Source organism: Phasianus colchicus, chromosome 9, assembly GCF_987193195.1.
Source record: "Phasianus colchicus chromosome 9, bPhaCol1.hap1.1, whole genome shotgun sequence".
Taxonomy (NCBI): domain Eukaryota; kingdom Metazoa; phylum Chordata; class Aves; order Galliformes; family Phasianidae; genus Phasianus; species Phasianus colchicus.
Window position 1 is genome coordinate 23,527,018 of NC_143444.1, and position 20,514 is coordinate 23,547,531.

General features: G+C 49.8%; 1 protein-coding gene and 1 long non-coding RNA gene across 2 annotated transcripts in view; both read right to left on the reverse strand.

Annotated features, from left to right (window-relative positions):
- Positions 1–20,514, reverse strand: part of ZSWIM5 (zinc finger SWIM-type containing 5) — an 80,943-nt gene that overhangs the window by 15,418 nt on the left and 45,011 nt on the right. Inside the window, exon 2 of the mRNA XM_031604807.2 lies at positions 5,183–5,539. Within this exon, the coding sequence (XP_031460667.2) occupies positions 5,183–5,539 (357 nt within the window). The remainder of the gene's footprint in view (positions 1–5,182; positions 5,540–20,514) is intronic.
- LOC149916872 (uncharacterized) lies at positions 669–5,170 on the reverse strand. The gene is made up of 2 exons (XR_016469291.1): positions 1,471–5,170; positions 669–1,140 (listed from the first exon to the last, which is right to left on the reverse strand). It is a non-coding gene; the product is annotated as an uncharacterized LOC149916872 (long non-coding RNA).

A 20,514-nucleotide genomic window follows, 5' to 3' on the forward strand; every position in this document is an offset into this window, starting at 1 on the left:
AGAAAGGAAACCGCTTTTGCCCACAGCCCTGTGCTGGGAAGGAGGGAACCAGCTCCGCACGTGACCCAGCCCTGCTCCCCGCTGTCATAAGGCAGCACAACAGCGCATCTCAGCTTTTCTGTGTCTCTTCTTTCCCTCCCCCAAGTCCATCCTTATCTTCGCTCCCCCTTGCAGATAAAGAGCAGACAAGCCAGTGATTATCCCGTATCAGGAACCGATGACTAATCTGTCTGCCACGAATGCTTATCCGGCCCCTATCACCGGGGTTGCTGAGATGCTTGTGCTCTTAATATCCTCCTCCGAGCAGCCTGCCCACTCCTCCCAGCTATCCAGATCAGCCAGGTTGGCTCATCAGCCTCCATGGGGTCATCTGTCCACAGCTGAAGGGTGCAGACACCTAGAGATCCATGCACAAATGCTCAGCTCGCTCCTCATCAAGGGCACTGGGACAGCTCAAAGCAGAGGCTCGGTGAGATGCACAAAGAGGCTGTGTTTTTGCAGGGTTCCCAGGCTAACCCCAGTGTTAGCATGCAGCGGAAAGCGCAGACGGCACGGAAAGAAGCATGTAGCTAAATAAAATCTCCTCCTCCCACACAACACATTGAGCACTTCTCACGTTTGGGTTCTGACCACAGCTAAATTAGCAACACAGCTCTCGCCACTCCAAATAAAACCCACGTTTACTCGTAAATTTATTTTGCTCTCCCATAAAAGATTCATACAGAGGGTTGTAATATCAGATTCCCACACACGCCGCACAAACAGGCAGATAATGGGCTACCCAATTACACCGGGGAGCTGGATCAACATTTAAGAGCAAACAAGAGGATTTGCGTGGCGTTTAAATATTCATGGCAGGATTTGCCCACTTCCCATTGCCAACATTCGCACCGTGGTGGCGTCCCCATGGCATGCTGTGACGTAGCCGATGAGCAATTCCATGTCTCTGCTCCAAACTAGCAGGGAACGGCATGTAACACAGCCCCCAGCCTGCGTAACACGTTTCTCATATAGCAGCATTCCTGCTCCAAAGAGCCTGTTTCAGATGCGCTTGATCTTTGTCCTGCGGGATTCAGATTTAAGGAAACACCAGCATACATCCTGAGTGGAAAGAGTGTTTCACAAACCCATTCGCGCTGGCTGTAGAAACACAGATAAAAACGCCATCAATCACAGCAGCTAGGACCTCTCCCTTGTCGTGGGCTCAGCACTTAACTATTTGGCACCCACGAGAGACCCAGCCAGAGGGGATGAGAAGAGTGGGAAATAAGGGCTGGAAAAAATCAATGGGGGAGAAAGCGGAACAAAGCCAGACATGGAAAATCTAACACCTTGCTCAGAAATTAGCTGTGGAAGGTGAAGAAAAGCAAAGTGCCTGGAGGGGAGCATGTTTCTGGGGCTGCAGAAGCACTGGGATGCCCATGGCTCACACTGAGATCTCCCACATCTGGGCAGAAGAGCCAAACGCACCCATCCTGGTCCTGGTGAGCTTCCAGACCATGGAGCAGTTCACAGAAGCCATCTCACGACTGCATGTGGTGCTGCCAAAAGTCTCCAGGCTGCATCTCCAGCATTTGGATAGAAACCAGGAGTGAAGGAAGAGCCACCCAGAACGGAGAGGGAGCAGAGGGGGAGGATACGGACAAATAAACAAACAACAGAAACCTCAAAGAGAAAATAACCAGGCACCAGAAAGGAAATGAACTCTAACAAGGGGTAAAAATAGCGGTGAAGCAAGGGAGAAAGGAACCAAGCTCCACTGAGCCTCCCAAACCTCCCGTTCCATTTTTAAGTGGAGGCAGATTGGATGGAGGCAGCCTGAAGAGGCAGAGACATCTGACAGCAATTGAGGGAGTTGAAACCTCTCAGCTCCTGTGACCAAAGTAGTTGCCAGCAGTGGCACTGTGCCCATCACAGCCGTGGTCCCACTGCAGGCCATGGGGACGCGACGGCACGGCTCTGCAGACTTCTAACGCCCATCATTTCCATTGGAGCAAAGTCCTGAAGCTCCCCTGGAGTTTCTGGTTAAACCTCCCAGCACCTCTGTATGGTTGCCCTGCAACTCCCAGACCAAACCCAATTCATTCTGGAGTTTAATTCCTTGTTCTTCAGCTTTCCCCACACACCTCACCTGCAAGTGCACGACTGTGTCCAGGAGGACAGAGGCTGAACTCGCCCAGGCAGGCAGTGAGCTTTCACAACACTGCCGGTGGGAGCAATAAAAACAGGCTTGAGAGCACACTGCTAACTGCGGGGGTCTGGCTGCCCCTAGGAAAGGCCAGAGCATTTTGCTGGTGTAATGACAGCCCTCAGCCTTGTGGCGAGCCAGAAAGCCACGCAGAAACAAGGGAGGAAGCAGCACTGAAAGCCACTGCGGTCTCATTTCGAGCTGCCACTTCAGAGGCCGCGAGCGGAGGAGGGCGATACGTGAGACGCACGCTGTGAGTGCACTGCCCTTTGCAGTGATCTGCCAGAACAGAAACGTGACCTACTTCAGCACGCAGAGGTCAAGTGGGAAGCAGACAGCCAGGCACACCTAGGCTTGCTGCTCCGACTGAGCCCTGAGAGAACGAGGGAGCACTTTGGCTGCACTCCGAGGCTGCATCGTTACTGGATAGTTTGCATTTCCTTCTAGGAAAGAAGCCCAGGAGAGCAGCACACGCGTGCACACTTCTGTAAGGAGCAAAGGTCTCACGCCCTACTGTGAGCTTTGTGGGCGGCTGCCTGCAGCCTCCTGTGCTGCTCGGGCACTACAGAAGGAGCAAAGAGCACCTCTGAACAGAGGGGGCAGCACTGTTTCTGAAGCAGACACTCACGATGGATGAGGGACATTCATAGAGGCACTAAGGTTGGAAAGACCTGTAAGATCACCCAGTCCAACCCCACTGTCCATGCCCACTGACCACGTCCCTCAGTGCCACATCTCCATGCTCCTTGAACACCTACAGGGATGGTGAATCCACTACCTCCCTAGGCAGCCTGTGCTACTGCCTCATTTTCTGAATAGAAATTTCTCATAATATCCAACCTGAACTTCCATAGATGCCCCTGTGCTGCGGCATCTGCTCCCCCACCCCTCATCCCAACCACCAACACAGAAGGAGCAGCCCTGCATTCACCAGACTAAAACCCAACCCAAACCTAAAGGACCTTTCCTTAGAAGAAATGAAAGAAGTTAAAAATAATTTCTAGAGAGGCTGCTCTTGCTTCACGGTGCAATAACCTCAGTCGCTGGGCACATGCTGGGTTAGTTCATGTTGCAGAGCTGCAGCCAAAAGCCACCCTGGCCTCAGCCCAGAGGTGAACAAAGCTGTGACCCCAAGAGCCTGACCCAGTCAAGACCAAGAAACATGCACGTAAGCACATAAAGCACTATTTAAAGCATCTAAAAGATTTCAAATCCCAGGATCAGGGACCCTCACTGAATGCATGAACTGCAGCTAGGAAAGGTGAGATGTGGGGTAGGCTTGGATCCCGTCCAGTGGGAGCCCCAGCAGAGCTGCTGGATTGCTCTGACATCCAGAGCCCCATGCACAGCACTCCTCTGCCACATGGTTGGGCTTTATTGGCAGGACGGGGAGGGAAAAGCTGGCAATGTCTGGAGACAAGAGCCAAAGCCACACTCTGAACCTGAAGGTGGGGCTTTTTTGAGCCTTCCTTTCCATGGGGTGGGGTGGGACATCTGATGGACACGGCTTGATGGGCATGGTGCTGTTGGCTTGATGGTTGGACTAGATGATCATAGAGGTCTTTTCCACCCTTAATGGTTCTACAATTCTATAATCTATTAGTTTTATATCTCTCTAACGTGCACAGGGTGCACTTCTGCTCACAGAGGAGCTGGCTTGCTGGTGGGGCTGCCACACAGCTGTCAGACTTTCCCCATAGGGTGAGGCCATGTGGCTCTGTCAGTTCAAAACTGCATGCTGGAGGGCACGAAGCCACACGAGTCTGAAAGGACAGAGAATTTTTGCTTTGTTTTTTAAAACCACTTGTAAAAACAAGAGGCAGATATTGAATCAGAGCCAACATCTGTATCTTTGTAAGGCCTTCAATCACCAGCCTTTTGCTGACTCCAGAGCAATAAATATTCAGGGTCTTAAAAGCTTTTCTTCAGTCTACTTGGGAGAATGCAGCCTCAAAGCATGGCGAAGGCGGGATCTTGCCCAATCTCAGCTTCAGTGAGGGAATGGACCTCACCAGATTCTTGCTCTTCGTTCTTTTTTTAACACCAAAAAAATGAGGAAGCATCTCCAAACCATTAATTTCAGAGCACAACCACACACACAGCAGATGTGGCCCAGCGGAGGATACAAAAGCCTCCCCCAAGGTAAAAGCAAGAGGGAGGTGAGGGAAAACATTTGAGATCAGAGCTGCCATCACCAGGAGGATGGAAATGGACCCCTGGCCTCACTGCTACATGTGGATGCAACCAGTTCAGATCCTATTTTAGGCTGCATATGGGGCTTTTCATCTTCAGAGCAGCTAACAGGCATGTGTTAATCCCCACAACGCCCTTCCGTGGCAGATAAGTATTCATTATCTCCGCTTTACAGCTGGAGGGACAGGCGCGGTGCAGACCGGCTCATTGTTGGAGGCCCTGGGTAACTTCAGCTCCAGGGCTCCTCAGAAGGACACAGCAGGAGCAATGCCTTGTGCTGGCCGAGGGACCCCAGGGGGACTCGCCATATCCTAGGCTGGGATGGACACCAACTCCCAGCTGGTGCCTTCTAGAGGAGGAAGTTCAAAAGCACCCTTAAAACACAAAGCCCCAGGAAACATCCTTCATTGCCTTTGTGCAGTAGGTCAGGGCAGCAGCACTCATTTATTACGGGCAAATTAGCGCCCATGGAGATTAAAGCTTTATCTCCTGCCAGCTCGGTCACATCTGACTTAGCAAGATGCAGGGCCTGGCTGACACAGCGTCACCACGTGCTGGAGGAGCCATATCCCCACTGTCCTCTTACTCCCCATTGCCCTGACACTGCATCCCCACAGAGGGCAGACCAGGGACACGTGGTCAGCACCAGAGTGGTACCGCTGCCCACTTCTACCACCAGTTTGACACTGCCAGCAATAAACATGGCAGAACAACGGCCACCACCACCACTGTAAGGCCACCAGCCCCAGACCCAAACAAGTGGATTAGTGCTGAGCCAGCGAGGAAGGAACAAGGAATTACCATGCACTTGGTTGATTTCCGAGTTGGAGGACAGGATCTCATCAGCCAACTTCTGGGCAGTGGGCAACACCTCCGTGTGGTGTGCTGTGATCAAATACTGAACAAACTTCTGGAGCTGGTCCCTGTTCATCTGGAAAAGGGTCTCTGAGATGGGAAGACGGAGTTTGACCTGGTCCGGCTTGCGGATCCTGTACAGTGAAAGCGCCACGACGTGGGCGCAGTAAAAAATGTCCTTGTTCCCACAGCCACATGTCACCGATGTGATTTTGCAGCGGTCGAAGCTGATGGCCACCTTGTAGGTCATCTCTGGTTCTGTCGCAGTCGCTGGCTCTGTCACCGTCCCACTGAGGTGGAAACCTGGAAAGGGAAAAGGAAAATAGGGAAAGGTGACATTAGCTTTGCTCTGACCATAACCATTCATGCAAGCTCTAGAAAGTCTGCACAGCCAGCGAAGGCCACTTCTGCATCGCTCCTTCAAGGAGTGCATCACCCAAGGATGAAATCCCTGCATCCTCCATTTGTCTTCTGCGAAAGAGAGGTCAGCACCCACTCAGGCTCCTCTGTTCCCATGTATTACCTTGCATTTGCTGTCTTCAGCCTAAATAAACCAGGCAGACATCCAAGTATGACCACCGACTGTGCAACGGACTTGTGAGCTGCACTGGCTTCACTACCATCCAGAACCCAGCCCACATACAAACACACTCCTGTACCAGCACGCGCGTGCAGCCAGCCTCCTCGGTGAGTTTATTTAACAGCCAAACCACAGGGGAAGAGCAAAGCCGCTCGGTTCTCATTTGTTTAAGAGTCTCTCAGCCTCCTTCCCTCCTGGGAGCAATCCTCACCCGCACCTCCCCCTCACTGAATTCGCACCACGACTCACGTGAGCAAGAGGGGCAGAGAAAGGCCAGGTTTTCTTTTCTTTGATGAAGCAAACAACATAAAATTAAATACAATGCAGCTCCAGCTTCATTCCCTCGACCAGGCACAGAGCTCCAGGGCACGACCACAGCTTTAAGCTCTTCCGCACAGTGAGGACAAAAAGCAGGGATGGGAGTGACCCCTGCGAACCCTCTGCTGACACGTGAGCTCTCTCCAAAATACAGCTGGCAGGGAGCTGCTTGTCAGCACGATCTGTGCACTGGGCCCAGGGACTGCCCAAATTGCTGGCACAAATGTCATCGTCCTTCAGCCGTGCTCCTGACAGCCTCTGCCATACTGCAAGGGGCTGCAGCGCCTTCAGGCACAAACTGTGAAAAATTTCCCTACAATTCTCCAAGGTGGGTGAAGGGCAAGAAATGGGCTCAGATAGAAGGGAAGGTCCTCTGGGCCCAAAGAAGGTGGATGTACTGAACAAAAGAGGGTTAAAGTTAAGAAAAAAGACTGAACGTCCACTGTTCTCATGCTGGACCAAGGCTGGGTGAATCACAGAAACATAAAAGAAAAGACCTCTAAGATCATACAGCTCAACTATCCACCTACCACCAATATTGCCCACTAAGCCACATGCCTAAGACTCACACTGCTCCTTCAACACACTCCTTGAACACTTCCAGGAATGGTGACTCCATCACCTCCCTGGGCAGTGAAGACACTCCAGACCTTTCCAAGGAGCCTATCCCACAAGCACGCTACCGAGGAGGTCAAAGACCAACATTTTGCATCCATCTGCCCTCTTCTCTCTCCCGATGAGGTTGAAGACAAGGAGGGTCAGTGGAGACACCTCTGTGTGGAGATTTATGTGGTACCCATGCAGCCTGGCCTGTCTCCATGCAGAGGAAGCCCACTTTCCTCCACGCCCCTGGAACCTCATTTAGGCTGTGTTTGAACAGAGGTTTCTGTGGAGCCTACCATCATCCTAGAAAAGGAGCAGACAGCTGAGAGGCCCACAGTTAATGACAGACGAGAAGAGGGGTGCAGGAGAGATTAAAATACATTAACTGCATCAAACCCTTGCACGTTTGCCAGCTTGCACAAAAGCTTTCTGAGACAAATTCTACCAGAGGTTTTTAATAAATGGCATCAAAACTAGCTATTCACTGCCAGTCTCTTTAAAGCCACGCCAAAAACCACATTCAAATCTGATTAAGTGTCAAGGAGGTCTGCTTTCACTTTAGCGCACGGGATGGGGGAAGCAGACCTGTTCTGCAGCCATTGACCAAAGCTCAGACTGTGCGGCCAACAGAGCATCCAACATGGTGGTGTTTGACCTCGGGAGGGCAGGGGCAGACGGACAGACGGCCCCACACTGCCCTTTTGCTCACACACTGCCAGCAGTAGAAGCACTGCTGTGGAGGTGCAGCCCTCAGCAGCCACGCCGTGTAAATCTCGAGGATAAACTCCAAAGTGTTTATGTTTTACCACTTCTCTGGTCTGCAATGCTTGGCAAGCTGCACCGACTCACTGCCAGTTTCTCCCTAGTTTGCTTTCTGAACAAGTTAAAAGGATTGGAAACAACGTTCCTGAGCAATAATGTATGGATACACACGCATAGACACACACATGTACGTATATATAAAACCCTTCAAGACAAATTACAAGCCATAAACACTGCCTTAAAGAGTTACTCCACCAGGATCCCAAGCCAGACCCTACTTGAGGCTAACCAGGCTGTAGAACTCAGCTCTTATAACCAACCAACCTGCTTCAGACAGGTGTCAGCCTGAAAAATCACAGAATCATAGATTAACCTGAGTTGCAAGGAACCCATGAAGATCATCGAGTCCAACTCCTGCATCAACTGTAGTCTGAAATCAAGAGGAAACCACAAGTGGACATTTGTCCAGAACCTTGACTCATGCTGCTCCGTGGCATGGACACAGCTCTGCCCAGCACCAGAGGCATGCAACATCCCAAAACCTGTACACTCCCACAACTGGCCCTCATCACGTGTAGCCTGGTTTTAGCACTGACCAGAGCCATTCAACATGCCTGTGACAGCCAAGTTCATCTGGCATCTGGGCCATAAGTCCAGCCTCAGTTTAGATTTGAGCTGTCACAGCAGCAGGTCTAGTTAAGATAAACTAGAAACTCTACACAAAACATTTAACAAAAGCTTAGTCAGAACTTAAACATGGCAAGGGGGGAGAGATAGGAACTCGCAGGAACAATGGCATTGTTTGGGAATATTTACATTAACATCAGGTCAGCTTATAGCCATCACACCCAGCCCTGCTCTGCAGCCCAGAGCTGATTCTGTGGTCCACACAAATCTCTGACACTACAGTCCCCAACAGGTGATGGCCACCTGCAGAAGGACAGCTGTCACCGTGCCACCAGCTCACATCCCACAGAGCACAGGGGGCCCTCCAGCAAAGTGGAACACAGCCCCATATATAGACATGGGGTCTGGATAGCGCTGAGAGCAAAAACAAATGCCCTGCCCTGCATCCCCCCTGCTCAGTTCAATTTAAGAAGTTCCTACAGCCGAGTGCTTATCTAGGACTTCATCTTCTGTTCCTAGCACACAGTTAACATAAGCTAACTCAGTGTTTGATTTGCTGCCAGCAAAGTGACAGTGCCAGGGCTTGAATGCTATGAAAAAGAAATAATTAAGTATCATCTTGGTAACTACAGGATCATTAAACCTCAGATTAGTCCCAAGAAAAAGGCTCAGGCTCCTCCCTACCCCAAAAGAACTCTCACCATGGATGCCACCCAGTAGACGCCCCTTTGATTCAGAGTGCAGGAGAAGCTGAGCATGGATAGCTGCCCCAGTGAGCTGCAGTGAAAGCACTGCAGATGAGCATAAACACCACACTAAACACAGCCACACACTGCACCATTAGCACATCTCCTTCCTAATTCCATTTATCCATCCAATGTGGACAAAACACCTGAGCAAAGACCTTTTCCCTGCCGTGGCACATTTGCCCCCAGAGTCCCCGCTCTGATGTTGCATTAGCGTTGCAGGATATTGTGCCTCTGCTTTAAATTAAAACAGCCCCTAGGGATGTATGCTGGGAGTTTGTGAGCTCCACGCTGGTGTCACTTCTAAACTCATTAGCAGGGCAGCATTTTTCCTTTGGGGTGTATAAACCCCATAGGCTGGGAGGAGCTGGATGCTCCAACTCCCCTGGGCTCTGAAAGCCCTACGAAGCACCAAGCCGACCAGCAGCTTCAGCACCCAGAACTTTGCTGTTATGATAGGATCACCAAGGCCTTGACCAGAGTACCTTTAACAAAGATGGAAAATGCTTAGATCTCTAAATCTACTCAATCAAAGGGAGCTCTCCAAATTCTTCTAACTCTACCAGAGCAGCCAGAGCTATGTATTTATAACCCAGGTGTCCATAAGCCACCTGCAAAGAGAGACTCCCAGACCTTCTGCCTGCACCTTGAGGGAGCAGCTCAGCAGTCCTAGAGCACAGATCAGCTCTGAAAAAAAAGATGGAGAAGACAGTTTCTGCTTCAGAAAACAAAACTGCAGCAGACAAAGCTTCCTTGAAATGCACCCCTGGCCTTGAGTCCTGCAGCAGACACCAACAGTCTGCAGAGCCAGCACACAAGCTGGTTGCATCAAAGCACCTGTGGTTCAGAGACAGGCAGGCCAGAGTACTACCATAACGGATTAACCAATTTTGCTCAGCCTTTCCAAAACAACATCACCTACAGATCTAGTCATAGACCACAGACCCCAGAAACCAGCAAAACCCTAGCATGATCTGCTCCCTTCTTGTAACTGTGACCTCCAGACTGTTTAAGCACCACGAGGAGGATGAGGAGCATCCTGCAGCTATACCACCAGACAGGAACTCAGCTCTGCTTCCTCCAGCAGTTGCTGCTCGCAGCCATCCCCCAGATTTCACACCCCAGCTCAGGCAGAACTCACAGTTGTCATTCTCAGAGTTGCACCACTTAGAAAAAACGAGCTCGCTCATCCCAGGCACAGCCTGTGCCTGCCTTGCACAGAGCTGGCACAGTCTGCACACAGCCTTCTCACGGGACCTGACATCCCAGGAGTTAACCCTGGACCAGCAGAAACAACCTGAGGCTGCTGCACCAGCATTAACAGTGATGATGCACTGGAAGAGGCTGCCCAGGAAGGTGGTGAAGTCACCGTTCCTAGAGGTGTTCAAGAATCATGAAGAACCAGAACAGGGACATGGTTAGGGGGCATGGTGGGGATCAGTTTGGTTGGAGGTCTTTCAAACCTTTATTTTACTATGATTGCTGCACAAGAAGACCAGGAGCAGTCATGTCACTCTCCTCCTTTCACAAGCTCAAAGGTCTTTGTCTACAAGGAAGACCTTTCAAGACGACCTTCTACCACAAAGGAGGACAAGGAATGGCTCTACAGAGAGAACAAGGCAGCCACATCCACTCTGCTGAGGAAGCTGGGTACAACCAAACACTGGGCTCCATTAACACCAGCAAGAGCTGCCAGGCACAGTGAGCCCTGAAAGAACAGACAGGAAAGGCTACGCAGATGTTTATGGGGCTCTGCAGATGTAGACAACGTAGACCAAAATTTTCAGTGCAAGTCATATACACTAGGTTACCATGACCCAAATATTTTTAAAATTCCCAAACCACAGCGGAAAGGTATTTTAAACTAAAGCGATTCCAAGCCCTTCAGTGATTAAATGGACTGCAGCTCCAGCTTGTAGTGGAAAAACCATTTGTTTTTCCACTGTGTGAAAGCCATAACTAGCAATGAATAATAATTTCTGCGCCTAGTGTTATTTATAAGTCATTCTTGGTCACATTTCCGAGCCTAGAAACAGCAGCTTTCCAAACGTGAACTTAAAATCAGTCAATATTTGTAATGTAGACAACACCCATGGGAGGAAGGTGTCTGTGTGCTTACGCGGTAGGAAGCGGAGGTTAGTAAAATCTCCGCAAGCTTTCCAGCTAATAGATCAATTCCTCCAGCCGGCTGATCCTGACAATTGCTCAGTCTCTGACCTTGCAGTTGGAAAGGAGATGGGCTCATGAACTCATTTGCACATGACAATGCTCCGGCAAAGTGAATCATCTGCCTCTGATAGTAATGGAGAGTACTGCTCACTCCAGCCCTCCCAGGCTCCATTCAAATAGCGCAGGGCTGGCCTTTTGTGCTGTAAGTGCAAGAAAGACTCCGCTGAAGATGTGTGCAATTAAACCCACTTTTCTTGTTGCTCTTTTGATTCAGCGGAGCTCAATGAGAGGCACCCTAGGCAGGTGTTGTCACACACAGATAAAATGTGCCTTTTCAGAGCGCTCACAGACAAAAAGAAAGAGGTAAAGGCTGAATCAATTGCAATTTCTCCCTTGCAAAAGAGGCAATCCATGCTTCAAGCAATTCAATGAGGAGAGAGCTCATTCGGATTTACACGTCTGCCCCCTCTCCCCTCCACAAAGCAATTTCTTTTTGTGACAAATGGATGCCACACGCAAAGGTGCTGCCCTGCAGCCGGACCTCTGCCGGGCAGGGAACCTCTGCGGGGCAGGGAACAGGGAAGGATGCAAATCTGAAGGGCTAGGGCCCTCCTCCCAACCCCTCCACACTGCTTTTCCCTTTCCCGGCCATACCACCCAAGAAAAGCAATGTGGTTTGGCAGAGCTAATGAGGACAATTAACAAACTGATGCCGTAACAAAGGGATGTGGCTGAGATGGGACGACCGCATCCTTCGGGAGCCAATGGAAAGCCATGGGCAGAGGATGAGCTGCCCTACAAGTGCGCGGTCAGACATTAGACATCAGCAACCAGAGGTCTGCGAGCAAAGCCATGTGTGTGGGTAGGCTGGGGAAGAAGCTGCAGCTTTAACAAGAGGGGATGCGAGTGCAGTTGTTTGTGTTGGAGGTAGCTGTAAGCTCCTCTGAGCAGCTGAGTAAGCTGGAGGGACGCTCTTGCTGCCATCTGCTCTGATCCCAGAACACCTCCTGCAAATGAAGAGTCAATCCGCTGGTTTCTATTCCTGTTAACCTCTAATCAGCCGCAAGGACCGGCCTCTGCTCCGTTCTTTATCTGAGCCAGCTAATGCGTGAAGTGCACCGCGCTCCCCATCTGTTCCAGCATTAGTAGAGTTAAAGGACAATGCCGTTTCCCTGTCCCAAGCATTCACTTACACAGATGCCCTTGTATTAACTCAATTTCCCAGTGATTTCCATTATTACCCTTACGAGATTTCTGCTGTTTGTTTATCCAGAAGCCTGACGGAGTTTTTTTTCCTCTCCCTGCCCAACTCCAGGGGTGGGCTCCAGCAGGCTGCTTCTGCTCTGTGACATCTCCCCCCAGACACCCCAAATTGCTCCCATTCTCTCCCCAGGCCTCAAGCACTCTTTGTTGCCTATTCAGACCCCAAACCCCATTCCCAGCCCCAATGCTGAGGACGCCCCTCCCCACACCACCTTCTACATCCTTCCGCTGCCTACCGGCAAATGGCTTTTTAATCTACCCAGATGCACAACCCTTGCTCTGAAGTCTTGGGGGAAGAAGGGGAAAAAAAAAACAACAACAATACAACAACCCTCATTCTGAAGCTCTGACCGATTTCCTCTGCTAATTTGCAGCCCTGCAAGCTGAACGCCTGTGCTGGCAGCTCAGAGCTAAAGCAAACGGAGCCGAATGGCGATTGTGCAGCAGCATAAACAATAGAGAGGGTTTGAAGAGAGGGAGAGTTCACCATGGCTCTGCTGACACGCACTGCCTGCGTAATAACTGGTGGCAAAACGCTGTCCAGTCTCTGCTCTTTGCTGCTCTTGTGTATCTCATAGCAAGCTTGAATATAAAGAACTTGCTTAAAACAAAGAGAAGGCTAGAAAGATGAGTGTGTGCACTAAATTAATGGACAGGAATGGTGAATGCAACACCTCCACATCAAGAGAGAAAGGAAACAACTGTGATGATCCCCAAAATATCCATGTTTCTGCATTCATTAAGGGCTGTATCTAAATATAGAGCAACGTGGCTCCTTGTCATAGCCCAGATGCCTTCTCAGAAAACTGTGGGATCACAGAATGGGTTGGGTTGGAAGGGACCTTAAAGCCCTCCCAGCCTCCCTCCCTGCCATGGGCTGGTTGTCCTCACCAGATCAGGCTGCCCAGGGCCCCATCCAGCCTGAATGCTTCCAAGGATGGGGCACCCACAGCTTCTCTGGGCAGCCCGATGCAGAATTATTTCCAAGCATGAAAGCAAATATCCACGGGGACCAAATTCCTTTTTTGTTGGAGTTTCCGAACCCAGGAGTCCCATCAACCCAGGCTGCCCCTGAGCCAGCCTAGCCCGGAGCTGTGCCTTGAGGAAACCCACCTGAGATGCCAGAGCCTGCATGCAAGGCTGGATCACAGAATCAGCAACTAGGATAATTGCTAATTACAATTAGAATAATTAGGATCCTCCTAGCTGGGCTCACCCAGATTTCCAACAGCTGAAAATCACAGAACAGAATCATGGATCATTAGGGTAGGAAAATACCACTGAGACCACCCAGTCCAACCCCAAACCATCACCTAGGACATAGAAGGGTTTTAGTGAGGAAATGCCTCTTGTCCAGCCATAGAAGTGTCACTGTGATGGAAGCACCAATTTCACTGCATGTAGAAAAGCAGAGCAGCCTCGTTGCCTCTACAGTCCTCTTTATGTGGCGATCCCTGCGAGCCCTCAGCCCCACAAACAAAACAATCCCTGCCACTTGCACAAAGTGTCGGCCGTGCCAGAACCCTTTTGTACTGCCATTGTTTGCATGGACGCGCCCCGCGAGCGGCGGCTCTGCTCCTTTGTTCCACCCTGCAAACCTGGACTGTCCGGGATAGCAGGAATTTCCAATCCAGATCCAATTAGCACAGTGCTTTCACTTTATTCTCTATGGTAGAAAACAACTGAACCCGAAGCGGCTGTGCAGCTTGCACCTGCAGCGCGCAGACACAGCGCGTTGTGCTCGAGGTGCCCCAAAGCCAGCCCGCTGCTGGTCTGCAGGGGAAAAGCCTTGGGGTCAGCAACTTGGCCTGAATAAAAATTGAGTTATGTCTGCCTAATCCTGTTAAATCGGTCAGAGTCTCCTTGTACCCATTGTTCTGGCTCCTGCTTTAAGCGCTCATCCCTGGGTACCCGCTGGCAGGGGATGAAGTTACTCCAGAGCCACAGGCATCCTTTTCTTTATCTGCCCCTATTGCTGTTCTGCTTTTCCAAGACACAGCCTCACTCTCGGGTTGGCAACTTATCCAAGCTTTGGCTTTTCTGAGATGGGAAGGAGCAGAAAGGCAGAGCTCATGATAGCAATGTGAGAAAGGGAGACCCACTGCCTCTGAAACCCTCTAGAAAACAACGAGATGCTCATCCTGCTGCTCCATTCGTGGCATATTTTGCAACTAGAACCACCTCCAGGAGCATGCAACTAAAGTCACAACCAAAGAAAAAACAAACTCAACTGACCAATATTGAAAATCAAAAGCAAAACTGAGAGCCTCACACCTTGCTCTGCTCACAGGTCTCTGTTCCTTGGGACCAGACAGGCTAGCAGCACCCCTGGCAAAGCACCAGCATCAAACCAGGGCAGCACGGAGCAATGGAGGGAAATGGCACACAGCCCTGATCCTCCCTGAGACATCAGACCTTAAAATAGCAGCTCGATGATTTCTAGGGAAGTTATTAGTTATAATTTTCCTGGCCCTCAAAAGCCTTCTGAGGGAATGAGGCAGCCTAGATTCAGTACGAAAACCTGCTCCAAATTCTTCCAAAAAAGAAAGACACTTTTTCCATTAAAAACAGTTTTATACTGGGAGCATGAAGTCTGACTTTCTAAGTTACTGGCAACGTCGTTAAATGAGCATCACATTTACGAAGTATTTGTGGTAATGGCCTCAGTAACCATTTACTGAAAAGGTCAATTAACTTCCTTCACAAAGCACAGAAAGGGGCTCTGTGTTCAAACTGCTCTCCAGAAATGGAAAACCCTTTGCAACGTCACCATTCCCCCATTCCTGCTCTCCACCACCCATCCCTCAGCCAGGCACAGTCCACACAGCAGCGCTCCCAAAGACGCACAGTCTCATCCCCACCACTCCCACTCTTCCCCCTTCTTTTGTCCTCGCTGGACAACACGGACAGGCAGGTCCTTTGGGAAGGTCACTCCGATGGCCAGACACACCTTCCCAAGGAAGCAGTCATCCCAAGGTGGAAATTCATGCTCCTCACGTGCACCTGCAGCAGATGGGGGCCAAGTGCCACAGCCCCAACTCATCACAAACCCATCCCTCTCTCTTTTTTCTTGCTATTGAATTTCATTGAGGAAACCACAGCCAAACATTTTTACGTTGTAGAAATATTATTGTTCTTGAACAGCTTAGCTCACTTCAGTAGTTTCACTAAAAGTTAGCAGTTTCCACCCCTTTTTCCCTCTAAACCAATAAAGCTTAAATTTTTGAGCCTATTAGGTCTGCTCCATATTGGGAAATTAACCAGTCATTGAAGAAGAAATTACACAGCATTTGCTATTCCAGATCAGCTTCACCTTGTGAACTTTTTATTCCAGAATAATTTTGGAATACTTTGCGAGGGTATTAATGAATCCATGAGGATAGGACTTAATTTCAGGACAGGGAGTTGTTCAGATAACCACAAGTACTCTGCAGCAGCTGGGCTGGTCACTGACACCAACATAAAACTGATGAACTTTTTCTGGTTATCTGTGTCATTAGCTTGGGCTGGGAGCTTCTGCAGGAAGACACACATTCCCAAGCAGAGCGAGCACAGAAAAGGAGGTGGAGAAATGACAAACATGGCGGCCACAAAGGTCAACAGCATCGTGGCTTGTAACAGAAAGAGCAGCAGGAAAAGAGTAATGGCCTCAAGTTGTGCCAGGAGATATTAGGAACAATTCCTTCTCCTAAGGAGCGGTGATGCAGTGGCACAGCTGCCCAGGGAGGTTGGTGGGGTCACCATCCCTGGAGGTGTTCAAGGAGCATGGAGATGTGGCACTGAGGGACGTGGTCAGTGGGCATGGGGGGCTGGGCTGGATGATCTTAGAGGCCTCCTGCAACATTAATGATTGTATGAAACAGTTTTTCCAATTTTCTTTTGATCCAAGAGCTGAAAATACAAGGTGAGAGGAGTGGTCTAATGAAAAGGTTGCAGGACATTGCATCATGAGACTAAATATGCACCACGTAGCGCTGGGAAAAAAAACAGAAAATAGCTTCTGCCCTGGGGATCTCTGCAATGAGCCCAACTGGGAAAAGGCCAGCACAGTTGCCTGGGGACATCCAGCAGCGTCCATGCATTCTGTGGCAGATCCCAAACCCAACCAAACCGTCTGCTGGAAGAATTTGCCACCTTGCCCACCAGGACCGGGATCTTGTTTGGATGCCCTCCAGTTCTACAAACCTATAGATTGCAACCAAAGTCACTACAACAACTGCAGAGTCAACTCCACAGGCTGTACCTGTACAGCAGCTGGATTACATGGCATCTCCTGGACAAGACAACCCCTCAGTGGCCCCAAGAAAGGTCTGTGTCAAACACTACCTGCAAACCCCAATGCAAAACCAAAGGGCAGCAGCAGAGTGCCCAGGTGCTATTTCTAATGGGGATACTGGAACGCATAAGAGGGACAAGACCAATCCACAGAAGGATGTGACACACACATCTTCATATCTCCTTCTTGGCAAGCCCACGCAGCCACATTTGGGGTTGTGCCTGACGAGCACTCAAATTGCCTCATACTGCACAATGAAAACCCCGTGCAGAGCAGTCATTGCACTTGAAATAAAAGAACATTTTTAAAAAGAAACGCTTTGATGGCATTGTTTTCACACGACCCTGCTGAAAAGTCAGGAAGGCAGCGGGAGGTCTGCAGAGTTAAGACTTCCCTTGCAGCCTCCCTTGCTTGAAAGGAAGACGGTTGGGAGGCAGATGCCTGACAAGGATGCTCAGCTCCTCTACATCAGCAGTTTGCAACATCTTTAGGACACAGCCCCTCTCAGAAGCAGATTCCTGTGGGGTGACTTTAAAACCCTCAACAGCACACTTGCTCATCGTGCATCCCCACAGCAGCTGTCCTGGTTACCCACCACATTCCCAGGGCTCCCCAGCTCCACATCAGGAGCTTCGGGGAGCAGCCCAAAATGGAAAAGCTGCCCTAGAGAACCCAAAGCAGCGCATCTCCTATTTTCCAAACTCAAGATGTCTCTAAAGCTTAACAGCCTTTGGAAATCCAAATGGCCACAAACAGCGATAACAAGCAAAAGATGAGCCTACAACTCATGGTTCTGATTTAAAAACTTAACAGATCTCTTTTTGCTGGAAAGACATTGTTATTCAATACACAGGCTAGACTGCAGGCTCCTTCGTTTGCTTTCGGAGCAGTGCAAACATCTAAAATGACACCGCATAATGACAAGATCTGTCATCAGGACGGCTGGTGCTACAATATACAGAAAGAAGGCACAGACGCATAAGGAAGGAAAGATCCGTTCACTCTCTTTGGAATTGGTTAAAATTAAAACAAAAGGAAACCTACGCTATGCAGTTAACACTAAGTACACAGAAGCAAAGGGAAAGAGAAAAATTGCAAAGCGAGGCATTTCACTGTGGTTTTCTGTCATTATGTGGCACGAAGCCCTCTTGGTGTCAGATGGAGAGCCTCCGACTCCCCTAACCACAGATGTATTTTAGTAATTAAGCCCCTCTGTGAAGGAAAAGGGGAAAAAAGAAAGGGGAAATCCTGCAGTATCCCAGCCAGCAACCTGCTGAAACCCAATGCCAAAGCCAAGCAGCGCCGAGCCCCTGCCCCACCTCCCACACTGGGGCTGCCACGCACGCTGCATGGCTATCAGTGGATTTATTTCCATTTGGAGCTGGAAGCAACCATAAAGCAGTGAGCTCAGCGTAACGGGACAGAAATGAAGGAAAAAGCAAAACCAGATGAGCAGCGCGGGTGCCTGCTCCTCTCTTCCCTTTGAACAGGAAAGGCGGTAATTTGAGACTGCGCCGTTTATAGGAGTTTTACTCGCAATCTCAGCAAAGGTTTTTAGGAATTGTCCTATATCAGCACATAATGTGAGCATTACATGGTGCTCACATAGTAGAGAGGGAAATCTCCCGCAGACCCTCGGGGAAGCATCACAGGAATGTAAAAAGGGACGAACTTTAGGGAGAAGTGGGGAGGAATAACTGCAGCTGGAGACTCCGGGGACATTTTCAGTAGCATCCCTGGGTCAGTTTTGCAGGAAGGGCTGCAATGGAAGGGGTACAGGAGCACCACCCCTTGCCTGGGTCCCAACCGCACGTAGGTCTCTGCGGTCTCATCCCGATGCTGCTCCTCAGTTTTCCTGCAGTTGCTTAGCGACAAGGACAGCTTACTGCACTGCCGCGCCAGGCATTAAATACCCTCACACTTCGTTTTTGCAGATGAGGAGCAGCCAGGAGATAGAACGAAGAGGCCATTTTCTCCTCTGAGAGGTGCCATCTCAGCACCTGGCAGGATGACTGCCCCAGCACAAAGATCACCAAAACACTTGAGGTGAAAAAAGCTCAACTCGCTCTCTATCAAAGCCAGAGCAGTGAAGATGCCACAGGCAAGCCATGGCTCCAGGCAGCTGCAAAGGGAGATGCTCCTGGATCAATGCTGACACCCTATTGTCTTTAAATCTCCAAGTTCCGGAGTTTTGTGACTGGCTGGCACAGGCACTTCAAGGAGCCAGGAGAATGAGCTTGAAATCACAAAGAAAAGGTGCAGAAACAAAACTCAATTTCCTTTCCAAAGCTCCTAACCCTTTAAGCGGATCTGATGGTTCTTGACATGGCTTAAGGCTTCCTAGCACTTGAGTTAGCTGTTCTGTGATTTGCTAGAGAAGCTCACACTGTATTTTGCTACACCTGGAATCTGCCCAGCTCCAGGCAGCCTGCAAACCTGGCATGGCTCCAGCAGCAATGGAAATGGGTTTCTGGTGTACAGGGAGGGCTGAGACATGCCAGCACCATGACCCTGACAGTGATGCACCTCTGGAAGACACTCATCTGGAGCTGCCTTGCCCAAGAGCCCTGAACCAGCCCAAACACCTCATTGTGCCAACAGCTATGAGCATTCTTGCTCAGAGACCTACTTGCAAGATTTCATACCACGCGTTTGCATGTACAGGGACAGTCACATTTTACCAGCTGACATCTACAGACTCACCTGAACAAAGTCTCTGGTGTGCATGGGACAGTGAGGTTAATTTCCTACTTTTGGAGCTTTTTCATCTCAACAAAAGCAAAGAAAGCCAGGGGCTGCAGGGAGCAGCTCCTCCTCCTCATCTGTGCTCATTCAGCCCTTGGGTGTCTCTGGCATTCCTCCATCATAGAAGCCATCAGGACCAACCAGACTCATGTACTTGCATGGGTGCCCATCCTCCACGGCCTGCACTGTATCCTCCATCTTTCTCAGGGCCTTATACCTAGTATAAACAGCACAGAACTGCTACTGCAAAGCACTGCAAAACTTCCATCTGAGCAAAGCTTCCATCCCACAGCATGCCCAAGACAACAGGCAGATGTCAAATTAAAACGACTCCAGCCCTCAGCAGCCTCTCTCTCTAAAGAGCAATTGCTATTATTAATTTGCTTCCTTCAGATAAACAAGAAACGTATTAAAATCTGAAATAGATCAGGAGCACAGGGGGCAGCAGAGGGACAGGAGGTTGCCACTTGTCTTTAAAAATAAATACTTCCATGCTGGATGACACTTCCCACTTGCTGGCTCCCCAGGAGCCAATTTCCGCACCGCGCGTTTCCTCTGCAGGAGACAGAAACGTCACTGCTGCTGAGGCAGCTCGAGGGCTCGTCCGTCTTTGAGGGGGGGATGTACCCGAGCTGGGACCTAATGGGTGAAATGCATCTAAAAATAGATATTTAGAATATAAAATGAAGTTCATCTTAGCAAGGAACACAGGAAGCTTTTCCATTAAACCTAGAGACAATCTCATCATGGGCAAAGAGACCAACACCTCACCCTCTCCATCCATCCAACAGGAAGGTGATGTATGTGGAACCACCTCACTGGTGGCATGAATCTCTTCAGCATTGCTTCCTCCATCCTCTGCAGTGAGGAGAAGTCGTTTGAAGCACAACGAGCAGCAGAGTTCCCATTGCCCTCATGATGCACATTTGCAAAGGATCTTACAGCCACGTGACAGCCGTGCTTTCATAGATCCCCCCTTGTTTCTCCAGCCATAAAGAACGCATTTAAATGGCTGTTGCTAGCACAATGCAAGTTATCAACCATATCAGTACACAGAGCCAAGGCAGCAGCAAATTACATTCACTGTACACTCAGCATTTGTACAGGCAGGAATGTTTGGGAGATAAGAGGAAAAGGAAACACACAGCAGACAATCAGGACACCTAAAATGCAAGCAGTGAGTTCACAG